The sequence below is a fragment of the Protopterus annectens genome, chromosome 2.part2, assembly GCF_019279795.1.
Source record: "Protopterus annectens isolate FY-2018-M chromosome 2.part2, PAN1.0, whole genome shotgun sequence".
Lineage (NCBI taxonomy): Eukaryota > Metazoa > Chordata > Ceratodontiformes > Protopteridae > Protopterus > Protopterus annectens.
The window spans coordinates 17,059,804-17,075,832 of record NC_056730.1 but is presented as its reverse complement, the minus strand read 5'-3'; the positions used below and the strand labels follow the sequence as shown (position 1 = coordinate 17,075,832).

Below are 16,029 nucleotides of genomic sequence, written 5' to 3'. Positions count from 1 at the left end.
TTATTTCACCCTATTCCCGTTACCAGGCCAGCCCAGCAGAGACGCTCTAGTCCAGGTTTGGCCCCGGGGACTTCTGTATGCATTTCCTCCCTTCCCACTAATCTCTCAAGTGATACAGAAAGCTATCGCTCAGAAGGCCTCATTGATCCTCATTGCTCCTTACTGGCCTCGACAGGTTTGGTTCCCCTTTCTACATCAATTTTTGTTGGACAACCCTGGCATCTGGACCTAGTTCCAGATCTTCTGATCCATCAATCGGGTCAGTTTCATCGCTCCCTAACATCATTGAACCTCACTGCTTGGTTCCTCCAGTTCCTACCCTAGCCAGGCTTCCTCAAATATCTCACACTGTTCGAGATATTTTAATAGCTTCCCATAAATCTTCCACTCGAAAGATTTATCTTAGTAAATGGAAACGTTTTGCCTATTGGGCTCAAGGAAGGGATTTAGATCCTTTCACTGCTCCCATCCAAATAATTCTTGATTTTCTAGCTGAACTCTTTCACGCAGGTTCATCTCCTCTACTCTCAAAGTCCAATTGGCAGCTAAAACTAATTTACATGTGGGCATTTCAGATTCTGCCATCATGTCTCACAAGCTTTGCAAAGCCTTTTTGAAGGGAGTTTTTCTTCTCAGACCTCCTATAAGAAATCCTCCTCCTTCTTGGGACCTTAATTTAGTTCTCACTTCTGTGATTCTTCCCCCTTTCGAACCTGCAGCTTCCTGTTCATTAAAATTGCTATCATGGAAGACTCTCTTTCTGGTAGCTGTTACTTCAGCTAGAAGGGTTTCAGAACTTCATGCACTCAGCTGTCGACCACCATATCTGTTGTTCCATAAAGACAGGGTATCCTTACGAACCAACCCGTCTTTTTTACCTAAAGTAGCCTCTGCCTCTAACCTAAATCAAAGCATTGACCTTCCTGTGTTTTTTCCAGAATATTCTAACAGGTCTGAACAAAAATTGCATTGGCTAGATGTTCATCGTCAGTTAAGGTACTATTTGGATAGGACCAAACAATTCAGAAAAAACTGACCAGTTGTTTGTCTCTTATGCAGAAGGCAGAAAGGGACTTTCTGTTTCAAAGGTATCACTATCCAGATGGCTAACATCTCTGATTTCCCTTGTTTATGAAATTAGACACCAAAAGCTGCCTAACAAACCTAAGGCCCACTCCACCAGAGCTTTGGCTACTTCTATAGCCTTCCAAGACAGACTGCCTATTGACACCATTTGTGCAGCGGCTACTTGGGCTACTCCTCACACATTCATTTCACATTATAAGTTGGATTTAGCTTCTAGACATAGAGCTAACTTTGGTACCACTGTTCTCAAGAGTCTGTTCCGATAGGCCACCCGGGACAAGGTGCTAGGGACGCGGTCCCATCCAGCAAGAATGAAGGCGAGATAGACAACTTAACATATAGAAGTTATGTTCTTACCATAACGTTCCATGTTAGTTGTCTTCTTCTCGCCTTCTTCTTAAGGCCCCACCCTCCTTCCCCCTGGCCTGGACAGACCTAGAGGAGTTTGATTGTGACCTCTCTTTCTACCACCTCTATTGCTATAGGTATATGCTCTGCTGTGCATATTTTCCTGGATCAGGCTTCAGGTCACCTTCCTCTTCCTTTTTTTTATAGAGGTGGATTCTTCCTTTCCAGTATTTCTGGTTTTATTATTAGCTGGGCCTAGCTCACAAACGAGATCTGAGGTAATACACGCCTAGCATTGTGGGATATAAGGGGAGCCTCGAGCCGGTGGAACCAACTCTCGAGCTTTAGAGTGGCCGAGTCGGAGCTGAGGTCGGCTCCGAACCCATCCAGCAAGAAAGAAGGCGAGAAGAAGACAACTAACATGGAACGTTATGGTAAGAACATAACTTCTATTTTTACTTGAATGCCGAGAGTTAGAATGGCAACTATTATTAAAATGCTTTTAGTTGCCCAGGACTTAACGACAATTGTAATATTACTTGTCTTTTGAGACTCAGGAGTTGTTTGAGATGATGAATCTCATAAGTCCCACATGTCTTTCAATATAACAACATTTTATACATATATACACATATAAATTTATTATTAAAGTTATTATTATTATTTTTTAGAGGATCAACTATTTTCGATCTGACATTATGCCCAACAAGCATTACTGCTTAATTAAATTAAATGATATTATAACTAGTAGCTTTCTATGTATTACCTCTATGTTCATTTTATGAAATCAGTGTGTATGTACATTTACTCACTTTTACCTTTCAGGTTGGTTTGTAAATAGTACCCACAATTACATTTTAAGGAGTTTTACCAGCACACTAACAATGTAATAATTTTAATATTTTTAATAGATATGAGTGCTAGCATAATATGGCACACATGGTGTGTTTATCGTTGATTTTTTGAGTGTTTATACACGTAATGTATGGGTGAACACTAACAACAAAAACTAGTTAAAACTGGTTTATTTTATGCTAGTGCGTATATACATATATTTTTAAGAGACATGTTTTATAAATTTATTTTCCTGCCCTCAAAGACTTGAGAGGTGGGTATAATTTCATGTTTTTTATACTTTGTGATCACCAGTGAGGTTAGATTTAGTTTTTGCCTTGTGGATAGCTCGTTAATTGTAAGATCTAATTTACTAGCTACCTCACTGATTGGCTCAAACATTTGAACACGTGAGCGGAAACTTTTAAAATAATGTGGAATGTTTGTCTGACTTTTTCTGAAGAAGTTTTCCTATTTAGGAAGATGAAAACATTGTTTTGTTTTATATAACTCAACTTGCGTTAAAATAAACTTGTCCTTGTTCAGTACGCTACCTCATAGTGCATTATTTATAGTACTGATAGATTCCTGTTCGGTGATCGTGTTTTCGCTTTGAAGTTTCAGCAGTTGTTTTTTCGTGTTTTACTGGTTGTCTCTAATTCATTTAGGTTTTTTTTTTTTTTTGAGTAGAATATTTTCATTTTCTTTATATATTTGTTATAAAAGGGGGCTTTTATTTATAAGAATGTCTCTTAATTGAGTTTTTAATGCAGCTTATTGTATATCTATAGGAATCTCTGAATTTCATTTTGAATTAAGTTATTGTAGGAGGGGGAGATCATTTCATATTTTACTTGTTTATTCTGTACATTTGGGTTTAAGGTCCAGTTAGTCATTTTGTTTATATTTTTTTGATTTAGAAACATTTATTCCCAGTATTATGAGAAGTGTCTTGGTTCAGTGTTTAATCCTGTTGTCTTGTCATGGAATTGATTTGAGATTAAAAAATAGAAAAAAGTCAGTTCTGGAGTGTGACTTATGACATTTAGAAAAATAGTTATATTTACAGTTAGGGTCTTGATCTTGGTATAAAGTGTAAGGTTGAAATAAATCCAAAGTCCTATATCAAGTCGAATATAGCTAAAGATGCCTTTAAGTTGCAAGGTTTAGTATAAGAAGTTCTATCATTTTAGAAGGTAATAACAGAATTCCATTCCCCTTAATAACGAATAAATTGTCTTTATAATGGAAATGCATAATATATTAAAGAAATTTAAATTCATACTGGTTGTTACAAGGAGCATATATATTTAAGAAGAGGACTGGATTTTTAAAATTTGGATTTTTACATTTGAAATAACACCATCTTCTTTTACTATCTTGTTTACGAGTCAGAATGCAGTCTTGGAATTTGTGTTTTATCAATACGGCCACTCCTTCGCTTTTATGACTATCTTGAGAAGCAATAATTTGTTTAATCCATTTTTTATTAATTTGACTCCACTGTTTACCATCCATATATGATTCTTGTATAACACTTATTGATACTCTGGACTTGTAAAAAAAAAAAAAAAAAAGTGAAGAAATAGTTTACTTTTTTATTTGATTGTTTGATGCCATTTACATTTCATAATTAATAAACCACATTTAGCCGAATAATTTTATAAAGAATCAGGTTTGTTTTGATTGGGGGAAGAATACATGGTAGGAATACTCAGTTGACTTAAAATAGAATTGTCAATTAGCAGTTTAATTTTTAAATTTTAGAGAAAGCCTTACATGCCTAGATCTATATCAGTATGCTTTTTTAGTCATTATAACTAACTCTTTTTTAGCATAGTCCATATTAGATGTAACATGCAGTAAGGTACATCTGAGCCTTAGACATATTCTGTAGTCAAAACTAGGCTTTATTTGCTGTGACTCTTGTACTGTCATTCTTTGATAAAAACTTGTGTATAACAAGCATGTTTTTTTTAAGTTGTTCAGTTGTACAAGTACTGTTTTTGTGCTGGTAATGCTATTTATGATGTACAAGCCAAATGCATTTTATTCATCTGCTTTATTTTTATCTAGGACCCCAATCAGCTTATTCGAGCTAGTGCACTGCGTGTTTTATCCAGTATCCGTGTGCCAATTATTATTCCTATCATGATGCTGGCCATTAAAGAAGCTGTTGCTGACCTTTCACCATATGTCAGGAAGACAGCTGCACATGCCATCCAGAAACTTTATAGGTAAGTGCAGAAGTATTGTGCAAGAAAAGGAGACAAGCACATAATGACCTGAAGTATAGTTCGCAGTACTTTGTTCTGTGGTTTCCATTTGTTATCATTATTGTACAATTAATTATGAATTATGTTGAAGAAATCATTACTGTGTTGAAAACATATTTTGGTTAAAATCAAGAAAATTTATTTTAAAGCAGTCGCTGGTTATATATCAGCAGCTTTGCGGAGTTTTCACACTACATTTGGGTCATTGCTTGCTTAACTTTTGATCATTATTCAGGAGAGAGTCAAACTGTATTTCCGTGGGTTTTGATGACATCTGTTTTTCTTATTCGGCTGTATAGTAGTGCCTTGATGACATCAGTTTAGTAAAGCAGAAGTGGGAAGTGGTATAAAGTTGCTTTATGTCATTCTTGATTTACATGCTTAATCTATTGGCCACCTGTATTTTGAGGGGTGAATTGAAATAGAAACATCATTCCAAATTGATAGTACTGACAACTGACAATCACAAAGGTGTGATAAGCCCTTTAAATAAGATAGGAGAAGAGGCAGTGCCTTGTCCTTCACGTTTGACTGACTCCACTAGCAGTGTACCCCAGTATACAGTCCTTTGGCCACTCCTCTTTGATGTTTACTTTCTTGCAGGTGAGAGCTACACACCCCTGAGTTGATTCTGAGGACTTGTGTAGGCAAAAACTATGCTTCGATCACCATGTTTCCACAATTGCAAGAAAGTGTCTTTTCATTACACAGCTTGTTACTAAGGTTATGATGTCCAAGTCGAGGGATGTGATCATTCCATTATATTCTGTACTCATTAGGCCAATTACTGAGTATAATGCCTCCTTTGGTATGTACATGTCCAAACATCTAACAATTGAACACCAACAACACTTGATTCAAGAGCCAAAATCCTAAAATCTATGCAAACCATATCCAAGCGTTGTCCCTCTTTCCTGTCATACATGTTATTGGAGGAGCTGTCTCTGCCTTGTGTACAGAATCTCAGCAGAATTAATCCTGTCAGCTCTACTGCACACCTGCAAGTTGAATCAGGCACAAACACCTACTCGAGATCAAAATCTACTTTGCAACATATGTAGAACATGTTGAAGGAATAGTTATTTATCACAGAGAGTACCAGTTCTTTAGAACTGACTACCTCTACACATAAAGCACATAAAGCAAAGTGCTTCTCTTGAGCTATTCAGACATAATCTGGACAAATAGATGCTTAACTGTAAATTCACCCCTTAAGGGATAGGGGCAAGATGTAAATGTTTCTGCTCAATTCTGGGTTATTCATACCTGAAATGTCAAAGCTAAATACATCACAGGATTGTATGGCTAGACTTCTAAAGATCCTCGTTGGTCAATAGCCTAATAAATACCTATGAACCAAACAGAATCCAGGGTAGGAGCCTTTAGTGGTAAGTTCATTTTGGGTCAGACTATGTTTTCTGATACAGCAAACTCAATCTGACGGATGGAAGGAGACGGAGGGGCATTATGGGTAAGAGGAGGAGCTTGGAGCTCTGATCAGTTGCTGGTGATGCAGCCGTCTAGGATCCGATCCAGATCTGAATACCCACAGGTTGAAGACAAATGAAGTACAAGTACTCAGATGGAACATTATAGTACATAACTTCTTTTTAATGAAAAGTGACTAGTTTAGAGCCCAAGAGTTGAGGAGCAGCAAACAGATGGCTGGAACTAACTTAATTCACTATATACAATGTAATAGGTGCAGAACATCAGCATTTACAGCAGTCTGAAACACAGCTTGAACTTTAAAGAAGTGCAGAAAAACTATTAAGTAACACAGTAAATGAACATGAATCATGCAAGTGCAAAAAATTAATTTGTTTTTTAGCCTCGAATGGCTACAGATGCTTGCAAAATCACTCCGTCTCTGGCGGTGTCGCCAAATAAGCAGCTCTGGATAAATGAGCCAAGACTTGCATTGCCTTGTAGCTAAAGCTACTGCAGCTGTGATCATTCAGACATCAAAAGTTATTTTGTACTACTTATCCATTCTTTGAATTACAAACAGTTTTATTGTACTGGGTATGTAAGGACACTGAGTTTAGTACTTCAGTTTTTAGTGCCCAGGCTTTCAGAAACTTAGTTATGAGGCTTGAACATAGGATGAAACCTAGGAGTGGACAAGACCTAAAGCAGAGTTCCTAGCAAGGCTGTCTTGGCCAGGAATATTGAAAGAAATTGAGAACTTTTAAGCTGGATGTGCTAAGTACCAGAACCTGTGCCTTCAGTCAGGCTTTAAAAATCCTCTGAGTTCCTGTCATGTCATAGAGGTGTCTTTTAAATGCATTACTATGGACATTGTTGCACCATTGGTAAAATCTAGCCTTGTGTTTCATTACATCATGATTACTTTGAAATGTGCAGCTAAGTACCCCGAGACTAGCCCTGTATGTAAGGTGGTTGTTAAATTTATAGATAGTCTTATCTTTGAGTATCATTCGGGAAATAAAACCGTTTTCCATAGTTAGTTGCACTGCCTGTTAATATAGATCTAAGCAGGTCAAAACCAAATAAATGCAGTGGAGCTAAGCAAATAATTTGATGTTAGTTAGTTCCATATGCAAAACAAAATGTAAGTTTTAGGCTTCCCAGTCTTCTCAAACAATCTTGCTGTATTTATCTTGGGTGCTTTCGTCCACAGACTTCATCAGTCTTGTCGTGTTTTTCCAAAGGAATAAGTAATAGCAGAGTATTTGCTTAGCTCTTTTACATGTGCTTGTTTTTGAACTGCTAAAGTCGGTATTAACAAGCAGTACAACTAACTATGGAGAAGGGGATTTTTTCTGAACTTTAAGGCCCTAAAGAGACTGAGATCGTGGCTAGCATCAACTCTGAGATAGCACTTAATTGTTGATGTTTTATGATTATTTCTGCTTAACAGCACCATCGGGTGAGGTAAGTAGGTTGGTGCATATAGGAATTACCCTTTAATGTGTGATCTTATAGAGTATGGATTCCTAAGGAAATGCTCACAGATCTAGAGACTTTGTTGATGTCTGGAATAATCAACTATGCCAGTGTTATAAGGCCAACCAATTAAACCCTCCATATACCGTCCCCAGTCAGACTGACTAGTGGAACATTTTATTTGAAGATTAAACTCCCTATTGAAAAAAAGTTAAGGAAGATGGTAAAACTGGGACGATTAAATACTGTACCCCCTTTTTGCCATTAGAGATGTACTCCAAGCTAACAGGGTTTAGACCTTTTATGGTATTATATGCAGTCATCTTCATGAACTGTTTGGTATTGTCAGAAAAACTTAGGAAGCTGAGAAAACCGCATTTAAAGTTTTATAGAACTCTGTATCACCTTACATGATAGTCTGAAGGGGGGGGGGTGATGCCAATCATGCAGGAGCACATGGAAAGAGTCCAGACTACACAGGAGGGAATGTGTAATAGAAATGCAATGATCAGAGAATTCAACACTGGAGACCAAGTGTTAATTTTACTCCCCTTTTCAGAAAATATTTATTTAGATAAATGGCAGGGTCCATTTGAAGTAGTGAAAAAAATTGCATGATTCAAACAGGCTTAAAAGGGTCTGTCGTGGCTGAAAAGGATCTGTCGACCAACCTACTTACCCGGTTATCAAACTGTAATTGTAATAACTACAGGATTAGACAGACTGGTAAAAGAAGGCCAGACTATCAGTGTGCTGCAGGCATGGAAAGAGGTGAAGTCGTCTGCAGTTACTGTACTGACTTCCCCCTCATTTTTGTTAAACCATGTGATGCTTCAACTTAAAGTCTTTATAGAATAGTGCATTTCCCTATGTGGCATCATGAAAAAGTTAGTTTAACTTTACCCTCAGTGATGTCATTGTAGGGGTAGCACGGGTGTGTGTCCTTAGACTTTAATGGATATACTACAGAACAAGTGTACGATTCCATTTATTAAAGTCTGTTGATGCACACTTTATCACCCCAGTGATGTTGCCAGTGGATACAGTAGTATTTCGTCAGTGTACCCTTAATAAAAGGTGTACAAAGTATTTTATTAAGCAATCTCCCACCAAGTATTGTTGAGATGAAGTGGAAAATGCATCATGACACAAGTTGAAATTAGAAGTCTTTCACATAGAAATCACCCCCACCCTAAGTAGTTTGACATATGGCTATGCAAAACAAATGTTTAGTCCCCAGGCTGTGCAAGGAGAGGGGAAAACGGATCAAAAATCAAGTATCTCTTGTTCTGTTCTGGGTCTGTACAATCTCCCACTTCTTTTCTTCTCCTGCCAGACCTGCCATAATCAAAGGTATATTACTTATCCAGGTGTAGTACAAACTATGTTTAATCGCCACTGAATGTAAGGAAAACTCCACAGTCCCGCAAACGCCGTCTAACAAAATCTGATAATTCTTAACCAGATCCCTGAAAAAAGAATGCCACTGCCTCATCAATAAAAAAGCTAACTGGCTGCCCATAAAAGCAGACGTTTTACTTGATTTCCTTGTCTGTAAAGCTCTGCATCTAGACATCCCTATCTCATACTCCATTAAACTTTTACCTCTAACTTTTTTCTACTGCCTCAAGTATCAGTTCCCGATAAACTTTGCAAGCACCCAGGACCAAGCTTCACTGCACCAACCACAGCTTTTCTCTGCTAGCCTTCAGGCTCTGGCAGGAACTTCAGTCAGCTTAAAGTATATTTCCATATACACCAAATTCAGAACAGAATTTAAAGCACAGCTGGTGAATCTAAGCATTTAGAAATTACCAAACTCAAGTCATATAACCTAAAATCTGTTTTCTCATGCTTCTGTACACAGTCAAGGCTAATCTCCCTCTCTCTCATGTATATATACCTATATATGTGCACACACACACACACACACAAAACGTGCTCATAGTTTTCTCGCGTCTGTGTCACATTATCTAAAGTTAACTTAATAAATCAATAAAGGTCGAACTTTATTGATTGATTAAGTAAAACATTGAATAACGTAAAAAATAAATAAATAAATGGTGTAGGCAGGGGGGCAAGCCCACGTGCACCCCCCATACCCCCTACTTAAATATACCAACTCCAAGACTGCACTACAGTGAGATAAACAGAAATATCCCCTTATGGAGATATCCGTTTACTTGCACAATGTTCTTCACTTTCGATATTGTCATGCCGACAATATCAGACTCTATATTGTCAGCTTACGACAACGTGAAGTAGACCCGTTTTCTCAACATCTCCTTTCTTTGCTCTGATACTCTCTTCTTAAATAAAAGTCTCCTTTTCCTTTATTTACATTTAAGACTTTGTAATGCTTGTAACATTTTTCACCATTTTCTTAAAGTATTTATGTATCATTTCTATCTCTGCAGACTAGGCTGAGCCTGAAATTGGTCTTGGCTGATTAATGCTCTACCCTGGTAAACAAAAGTGCAGAGATATATAGTTGGGATGGAATACACTAATGGCAGAAACTGATGAAACTGGTGTAGGAAAAAACTGATATCTCTGGGTGTAGCTTGGGAAGAGAGATACCATCATAGTTGCAAAAAAGCAAGAGATAAGGGAGTTTCTGTAAAGAAAGAAAACATTTTTTAAACAAACCCCCATGCAACACCATATTGAGACTGGTCCAAGAGAAAAGGTTGATTTTTAAATCCTGTAAAATGCTAGTCACAGAGAGAGGCCATGCAAATGACAGTACAAAAAATGCTTACAATGAGAAGTGGTAGAGGGGTCAAAAAGTGAGTATAACAGACCCATAGTTTAGTCCAAATGCCTAGAATAGCTATCAGATTATGTAATGATTTTGGGAAAATTAAAAACATTTCAAAATTCAAGAGATACCCAGTGCCTAGGAATAAATGAGCTCAAATTTTTGGAAAGGCAGAAATGTTAGACATGAAAGAAGTGACAAAGGGGTAATGTCACATCCAACTTGCAGCTGAAGCCAGGGAAAAGATTTATTTTAAACAAGATGGCTGGTTTCAGTACACATTCTTTGGGTTACATAGTGCCCCAGCCACCTTTCAGATTTTAATGGACTGAGTCCTAAAGCCCCATGTCAAATGTAACATTGCTTTCCTAGACAGTGTCCTAATATACTCTAAGGATTGGGACTCCTGTCTAAGTTACATACATTCCTGGTGTCGCTTTTATGTAAGTACATGAATCAAGAGTCTTCTTGGGTTCTGTTTAAGCAGCTTTATTCTATACAAACACATCACTGTAAAGGCTTATTGACTATGACTTAGTAACTTGTATACAAACTAACTACTGCAGTGATACATGCTCACTCTCTGGCTGCTTCTACAAAATGGTGCTAGGGATTGCGCATGTCTGGAATTTATACGTGCACGGACAGCTTTGCATGCTTCTTAAAAACATAGCATAGACATGCTACTCTTTGATCTACATCCTCCCTCTTTGAGAAATAGATCATGCAATTTGATAAGACATTATTTAGCATGCAGAATTCACAGATAATATAAAGACATCCATTATATAATACTAAGTACACACACACACACACACACACATATATATATATATATATATATATATATATATATATATATATATAAATGCTACAGAATCCTTAAAGCCCAAAATCCTGAGACCAAAATCTCAAAAGTTCAAAATCCTGAAAACTCAAAATCCTGAAAACACACAGGATACCAACACTTACTGTATTCCAGTACAAGTACATACAGAAACAAATAAAACACAAAACTACATTATTTTTCTCCAAGTATAAGCGGGGGGGCAATCCCCCCACACCCCCTGCTACTTAAATATATCAACTCAGTATAGTGAAGTGCAATCTCGGAGTTGATATATTTAAGTAGCAGGGGGTGTGGGGAGGTACAGCCCCCCCCACATGGGGGATGCAGGGAGACTTGCCCCCATGCATATAGTTGAAGGGTAATACGTTTCTGTATGTACTATGCTGGAATATAGTGAGTGTTAGTATCCTGTGTGCTTTCAGTATTTTGATTTTTCAGTATTTTGAACTTTCAGGATTCTGTAGCGCTCCCATACATACATATATATATATATATATATATATATATATATATATATATATATATATATATATATATATTACACAAACACACAATCAAGTCCATGTTGCTGTGTATTTCACACTAGGCTTAGAAACTCGAACATGTCGTGTGACATAAATTTGGGAATCGGATTAAGCAACTGGAACAGTCTCTGCAAAATGTTTGACCTGTGGAATATTCAAATTCCTTTTTGGAAATGAATCAGACTTTTGAACACATTTTGGTCTAGAAACAATGTCCGTCTCATTCTTTGATTTAGAGTCTGCATCACAGATACAGTGTTGTAATTGCAGTAGTGACGATTGTGGTACAGGAGGATGTCTGTGATTCCTTCTATACTCCACACCTCAGAGCCTACCCAATAGGATCTCAGCTTGGCACAGATGCCCATTATCTGTCCTATTCAATCAAAACCTTTCGTTGTCTGAATTTGTACCATTTCTCCTTCCCTCAATGAATGAAGTAATCTGCTTGATCTGTCATAACTAGATTTCTGGATATTACGCTTCTTCAACAATTGAACCCTGATGTTTTTAATGTTTTTAGTTAGTCTGTAACATATTTGTTGAAATAGGTAGCGTAGTTCTAGTTTGGAAAGCAGTCTTCGAGCAGATGAGCCAAGAATATTGTCATGAGGTATGCTTCTGAGAGTAAGTAAATTGAAGAATACATTGGTATTGTCACGCTTTGACTTTTCATGTAATTGCTTTGCACTCTACTGCTCGTTCAGCTAGACCATTGGACTGAGGATATTCAGGGCTACTAATAACATCTACAAAGTCTCATTCTCTTGCAAATTTCTGAAACAGCTGACTAGTAAATTGAGTACCATTGTCAGAACAGTTTATATGGACTACCATGAAATGAGAAATTATGTTTTAGCTTAGTGATAACAGGTGCTGAGGTTACGTTTGGTAGCAGATAAATCTCAGACCAGTTCGAGTAAGAGTCTACCAAAACCAAATAGTGTTGATTGTTCCATTCAAAGATATCAGTTGCTGCAGTAAACCAAGGTAGTTCAGGTATTGGATTTAGCTGAAGCGGTTCCCTCTGCAAATGCGTTCTGGTACTATTGCATACTGAACAAGAAGAAAGAACTCTTATCAATATCTTTTGATAATGAAGGCCAAAATACTAGTTCTCTTGCCCTTCTCTTAGTGGATAATAAACCTGGGTGACCAGGATGCAAAATCTGAATATAGTCTTGCTGTAAGGAATCGGGAACAACAATTTTGTTACCTTTGAAACTAATGCCATCTTCCATCAACAATCTCTGTAAGGAAAATATGATTGCACTTCAGATGATGCACTAGATTGCTTTGATAGCCATTTGACATTGATGTAGTGATTAAGCTTTTGTGAAACTAGATCAGTTATAGTGTGATCTCTCAACTCGTCAAGTCTAGTGGTGGAAAAGTTATGCACTGACATTACATCAAAGTCAAAAGTTTCAGCATCAAACTGTTCTGTTGTACTTCTAGATGATCTGGATAAGGTAAGGTATTAGCTAGGTAGAGCAATTTACCTTTAGTGTAGACCATTTTGAAATTGTACTTCTGCAATTTTGAGTGGTAGCCGCAGTGGTGCAGTGGTAGCGTTGTTACTGCACAGCAAGAGGTTCTCCCGTTTGATTCTCAGCTGGAGTGTCTTCTGTGTGGAGTCTGCATGTCCTCCCCGCATTCGAAAGACATACGTGAATGGGCGTGCCTTCGTTGAAGGTTGGGCTTCGGGCTAGCACCTCTGCACCATAAAAAATCGACTACCAATCATTACTGGACTGGAGTTCCGCTGTGGCGACCCCTAACTGGGAAAAGCTGAAAGAAAAACAAAAACGTCTGCAATTTTGAGCATCAATCTTTGTATTTTCGCCAGAGCAGAATGCATAGGCTTTTTTAGAATGGTATCTAGAGGCTGATGATCAGTTTCGATTTGGATAGCGCAACCGTGAATGTAATCATGGAACTTAGAACATATGAAATCTGTCGCCAAAAGCTCTTTCTCAATTTGAGCATAATGCATCTAAGTTTGAGTAAGTTTCCTAGATGCATTGGCTACTGGTCTGCCCTCTTGAAGAATAACTGTACCAAGACCAAATTTTGAAGCATCACAGGATACACAGGATCACAATTTTCTGCTTAAGGTCATCAAACGCTTTCTGATGATGTTGCAACCATGACCATACAACATTTTTGCATGTTGGCTCTCTCAAAAAGGTGCTTTCAACTCACTGAAATCTGGTATAAACTTACCTAAATAGTTGACCATGCCCAGAAAATGCTGTAAACCTTGCACATTTGGTGTTGACATCACTAAAATAGCTGTTTAGTTGGGTCAAGTCTCAAGATTGTACTTAAAAAAGGTTACTTCTGGAAGTCTGAATTTGCACTTCAGAGGATTAAGCTTCAAGTTTACTTCACATACTCTAAAACTTTCTTGAGGTTTCTGTTATGCTCTGCTTCGCCATTGCTTCCAACTAATTGATAGTCTATTATTATGGCACAAGGATAACCTGAAAGAAATTTGTTTTGTTGCATGCAGAAAGACTTCACTTGCAGAATTTATTCCAAGTGGCATCCTTACAAATCTGTGTCTGCCAAACAGAGTACCAGACGTAGTTAAAAATGAGATCAAGCATCACTTGTTAAAATGAATTCTTGGCATCCAAAACAGAAAATACAGTGGCATTTTATATTGAGCTCCAACTTCCTCAACTGTGCCCATTGGATGATGTGGCCTTTTTAATGTTTTGTTCAAATCTCTAGGCTCAATTCATATTCTGATGTCATCTGAACCTTTCTTATGACAGGTTACCATGGACGACACCCATTCAGTTGGTTCTGTGACTGGAAAAATCACACCTTGCTGCACCATCTTATCCAACTGAGCTTTGACTGTATTTTGCATTGCTATTGGAACTGTTCTTACTGGTCTGACTTAACTGGAGTGATCTCGGGATCTAACTTCATAAAATACACAACTGGAAGTTTGCCCAATTTGTCATCGAAAACATCAGCATACTCTGAGAAAATGGCTTCTGAAAAACTTGAACTTGGAACTGCATTCACATGATGAACAACTTTAGCAAAAGAAAGCAGATTCATTCCCAAACTACCTTTGAGACCCAGGAAAGTGTGCACTTGTCAGGCTAAGTAGAATAATAAGCTGTAACAGTTCTCAGCCAGATAACATGAAAGTATTACTGAACGTTTGGTTTGAATTTCCGCACCTCCGTTTGCAACAAGTCACACACTGTTGGTTACATTGAGTTGTTTGTTGGTTCTCACTTTTGTAAATGTGTCTGTTGATGTATCATTCCACTTTGATCCGGTGTCTACTTTGAGCTCTGTGGATTTCCCATTGATCCAAACCATACAAAACACTTCACTCCATGTTAATAAGTTCACTGCATCAGCTCTTTCTCCCAGTACTGATGCACCCAATAGAAAACTGAGTTTTCTGGCTCTCCTTGATCAACTTGCTTTTGTGTATGACATTTCTTTACAGCTGAGTGAAGCTTACTTGATTTGCAAAACTTTTGAAAGTGGTTCAATTTCTTAAACTTGTGGCATTGCTGACCATATGCTAAACACTTCTCTCTCTTAGACTCATGATTTGCACCACAATTGCGACAGTTGACAATAAAGCTAGATTTGGGTTTTGCTGACTCACATTTGTATTGCACTGAGCTGGTGGGGGAGCTTGCACATTTCCTGGAACATTCTGCAAAGCTTTGTACCTTCTTTAGAAACCTTGTTGCTGCCCTTTGCTTATGCCTGATGTCCTTCAAGAATGCAACTGCAGTCATAACATATGGGTTGTCCTGCCCCAGGCAGCCCTTGGTCGGCCGAATTCCAAAGTCTGGGTCCGGCGTCGGCTGGTGTCGCCTCCTCTCTGACGTCACAACGGCTGGAGTATAAAGGCATCGGCCGACGCCATCTTCTTCAGTCTTTCTTGCCGCGCGGTGCCCGAAGCAGAAGCAGTTCGCAAGTGCCGGTCGGTCAGCTCCTGTGTTTTCAGTACCGAAGTCATCTAAAAGCTAAGTACCCCGTTGGGGAACATTTATTCTTGCCTCAGCTGATGTCAGAACAAATTGAGAAAGTTAATAATTGTTTGTCTTGTGGTAAACAAATACCTCATAAGGACTTCCATTCTCTCTGCCTTTCCTGCCTGGGCCCAGACCACGACGTCTCGGCCTGTGCTGCCTGTGCCTGCTTTAATAAGCGCACTCTCAGGCGCCGGGCAGAATTCGCCAAGGACTTCTTCGGTGAATCTTTTGCGTATATCATTCTGTCGGAACAACCGACAACCCAATCTGCTAAAAAACGCAAGGACCGGGACCGACATCCTCGGCCCGCGTCCACTACCGATGTTTCTCCTAAACCCTCTACTAGCGCTCCGGCTCCTTCAGAAGTGGTAAATCTACCGCTCCAGGCCGACGACACAGCGCTAACACGACCTTCGGT

At 38.3% G+C, this 16,029-nt stretch overlaps 1 protein-coding gene across 1 annotated transcript in view; it reads left to right on the top strand.

Annotated features, from left to right (window-relative positions):
* The window catches only part of AP3B1 (adaptor related protein complex 3 subunit beta 1), a 2,578,902-nt gene that overhangs the window by 186,735 nt on the left and 2,376,138 nt on the right, over positions 1-16,029 (top strand). The window contains exon 5 of the mRNA XM_044063704.1: positions 4,345-4,505. Coding sequence (XP_043919639.1) covers positions 4,345-4,505 — 161 coding nt within the window. The remainder of the gene's footprint in view (positions 1-4,344; positions 4,506-16,029) is intronic.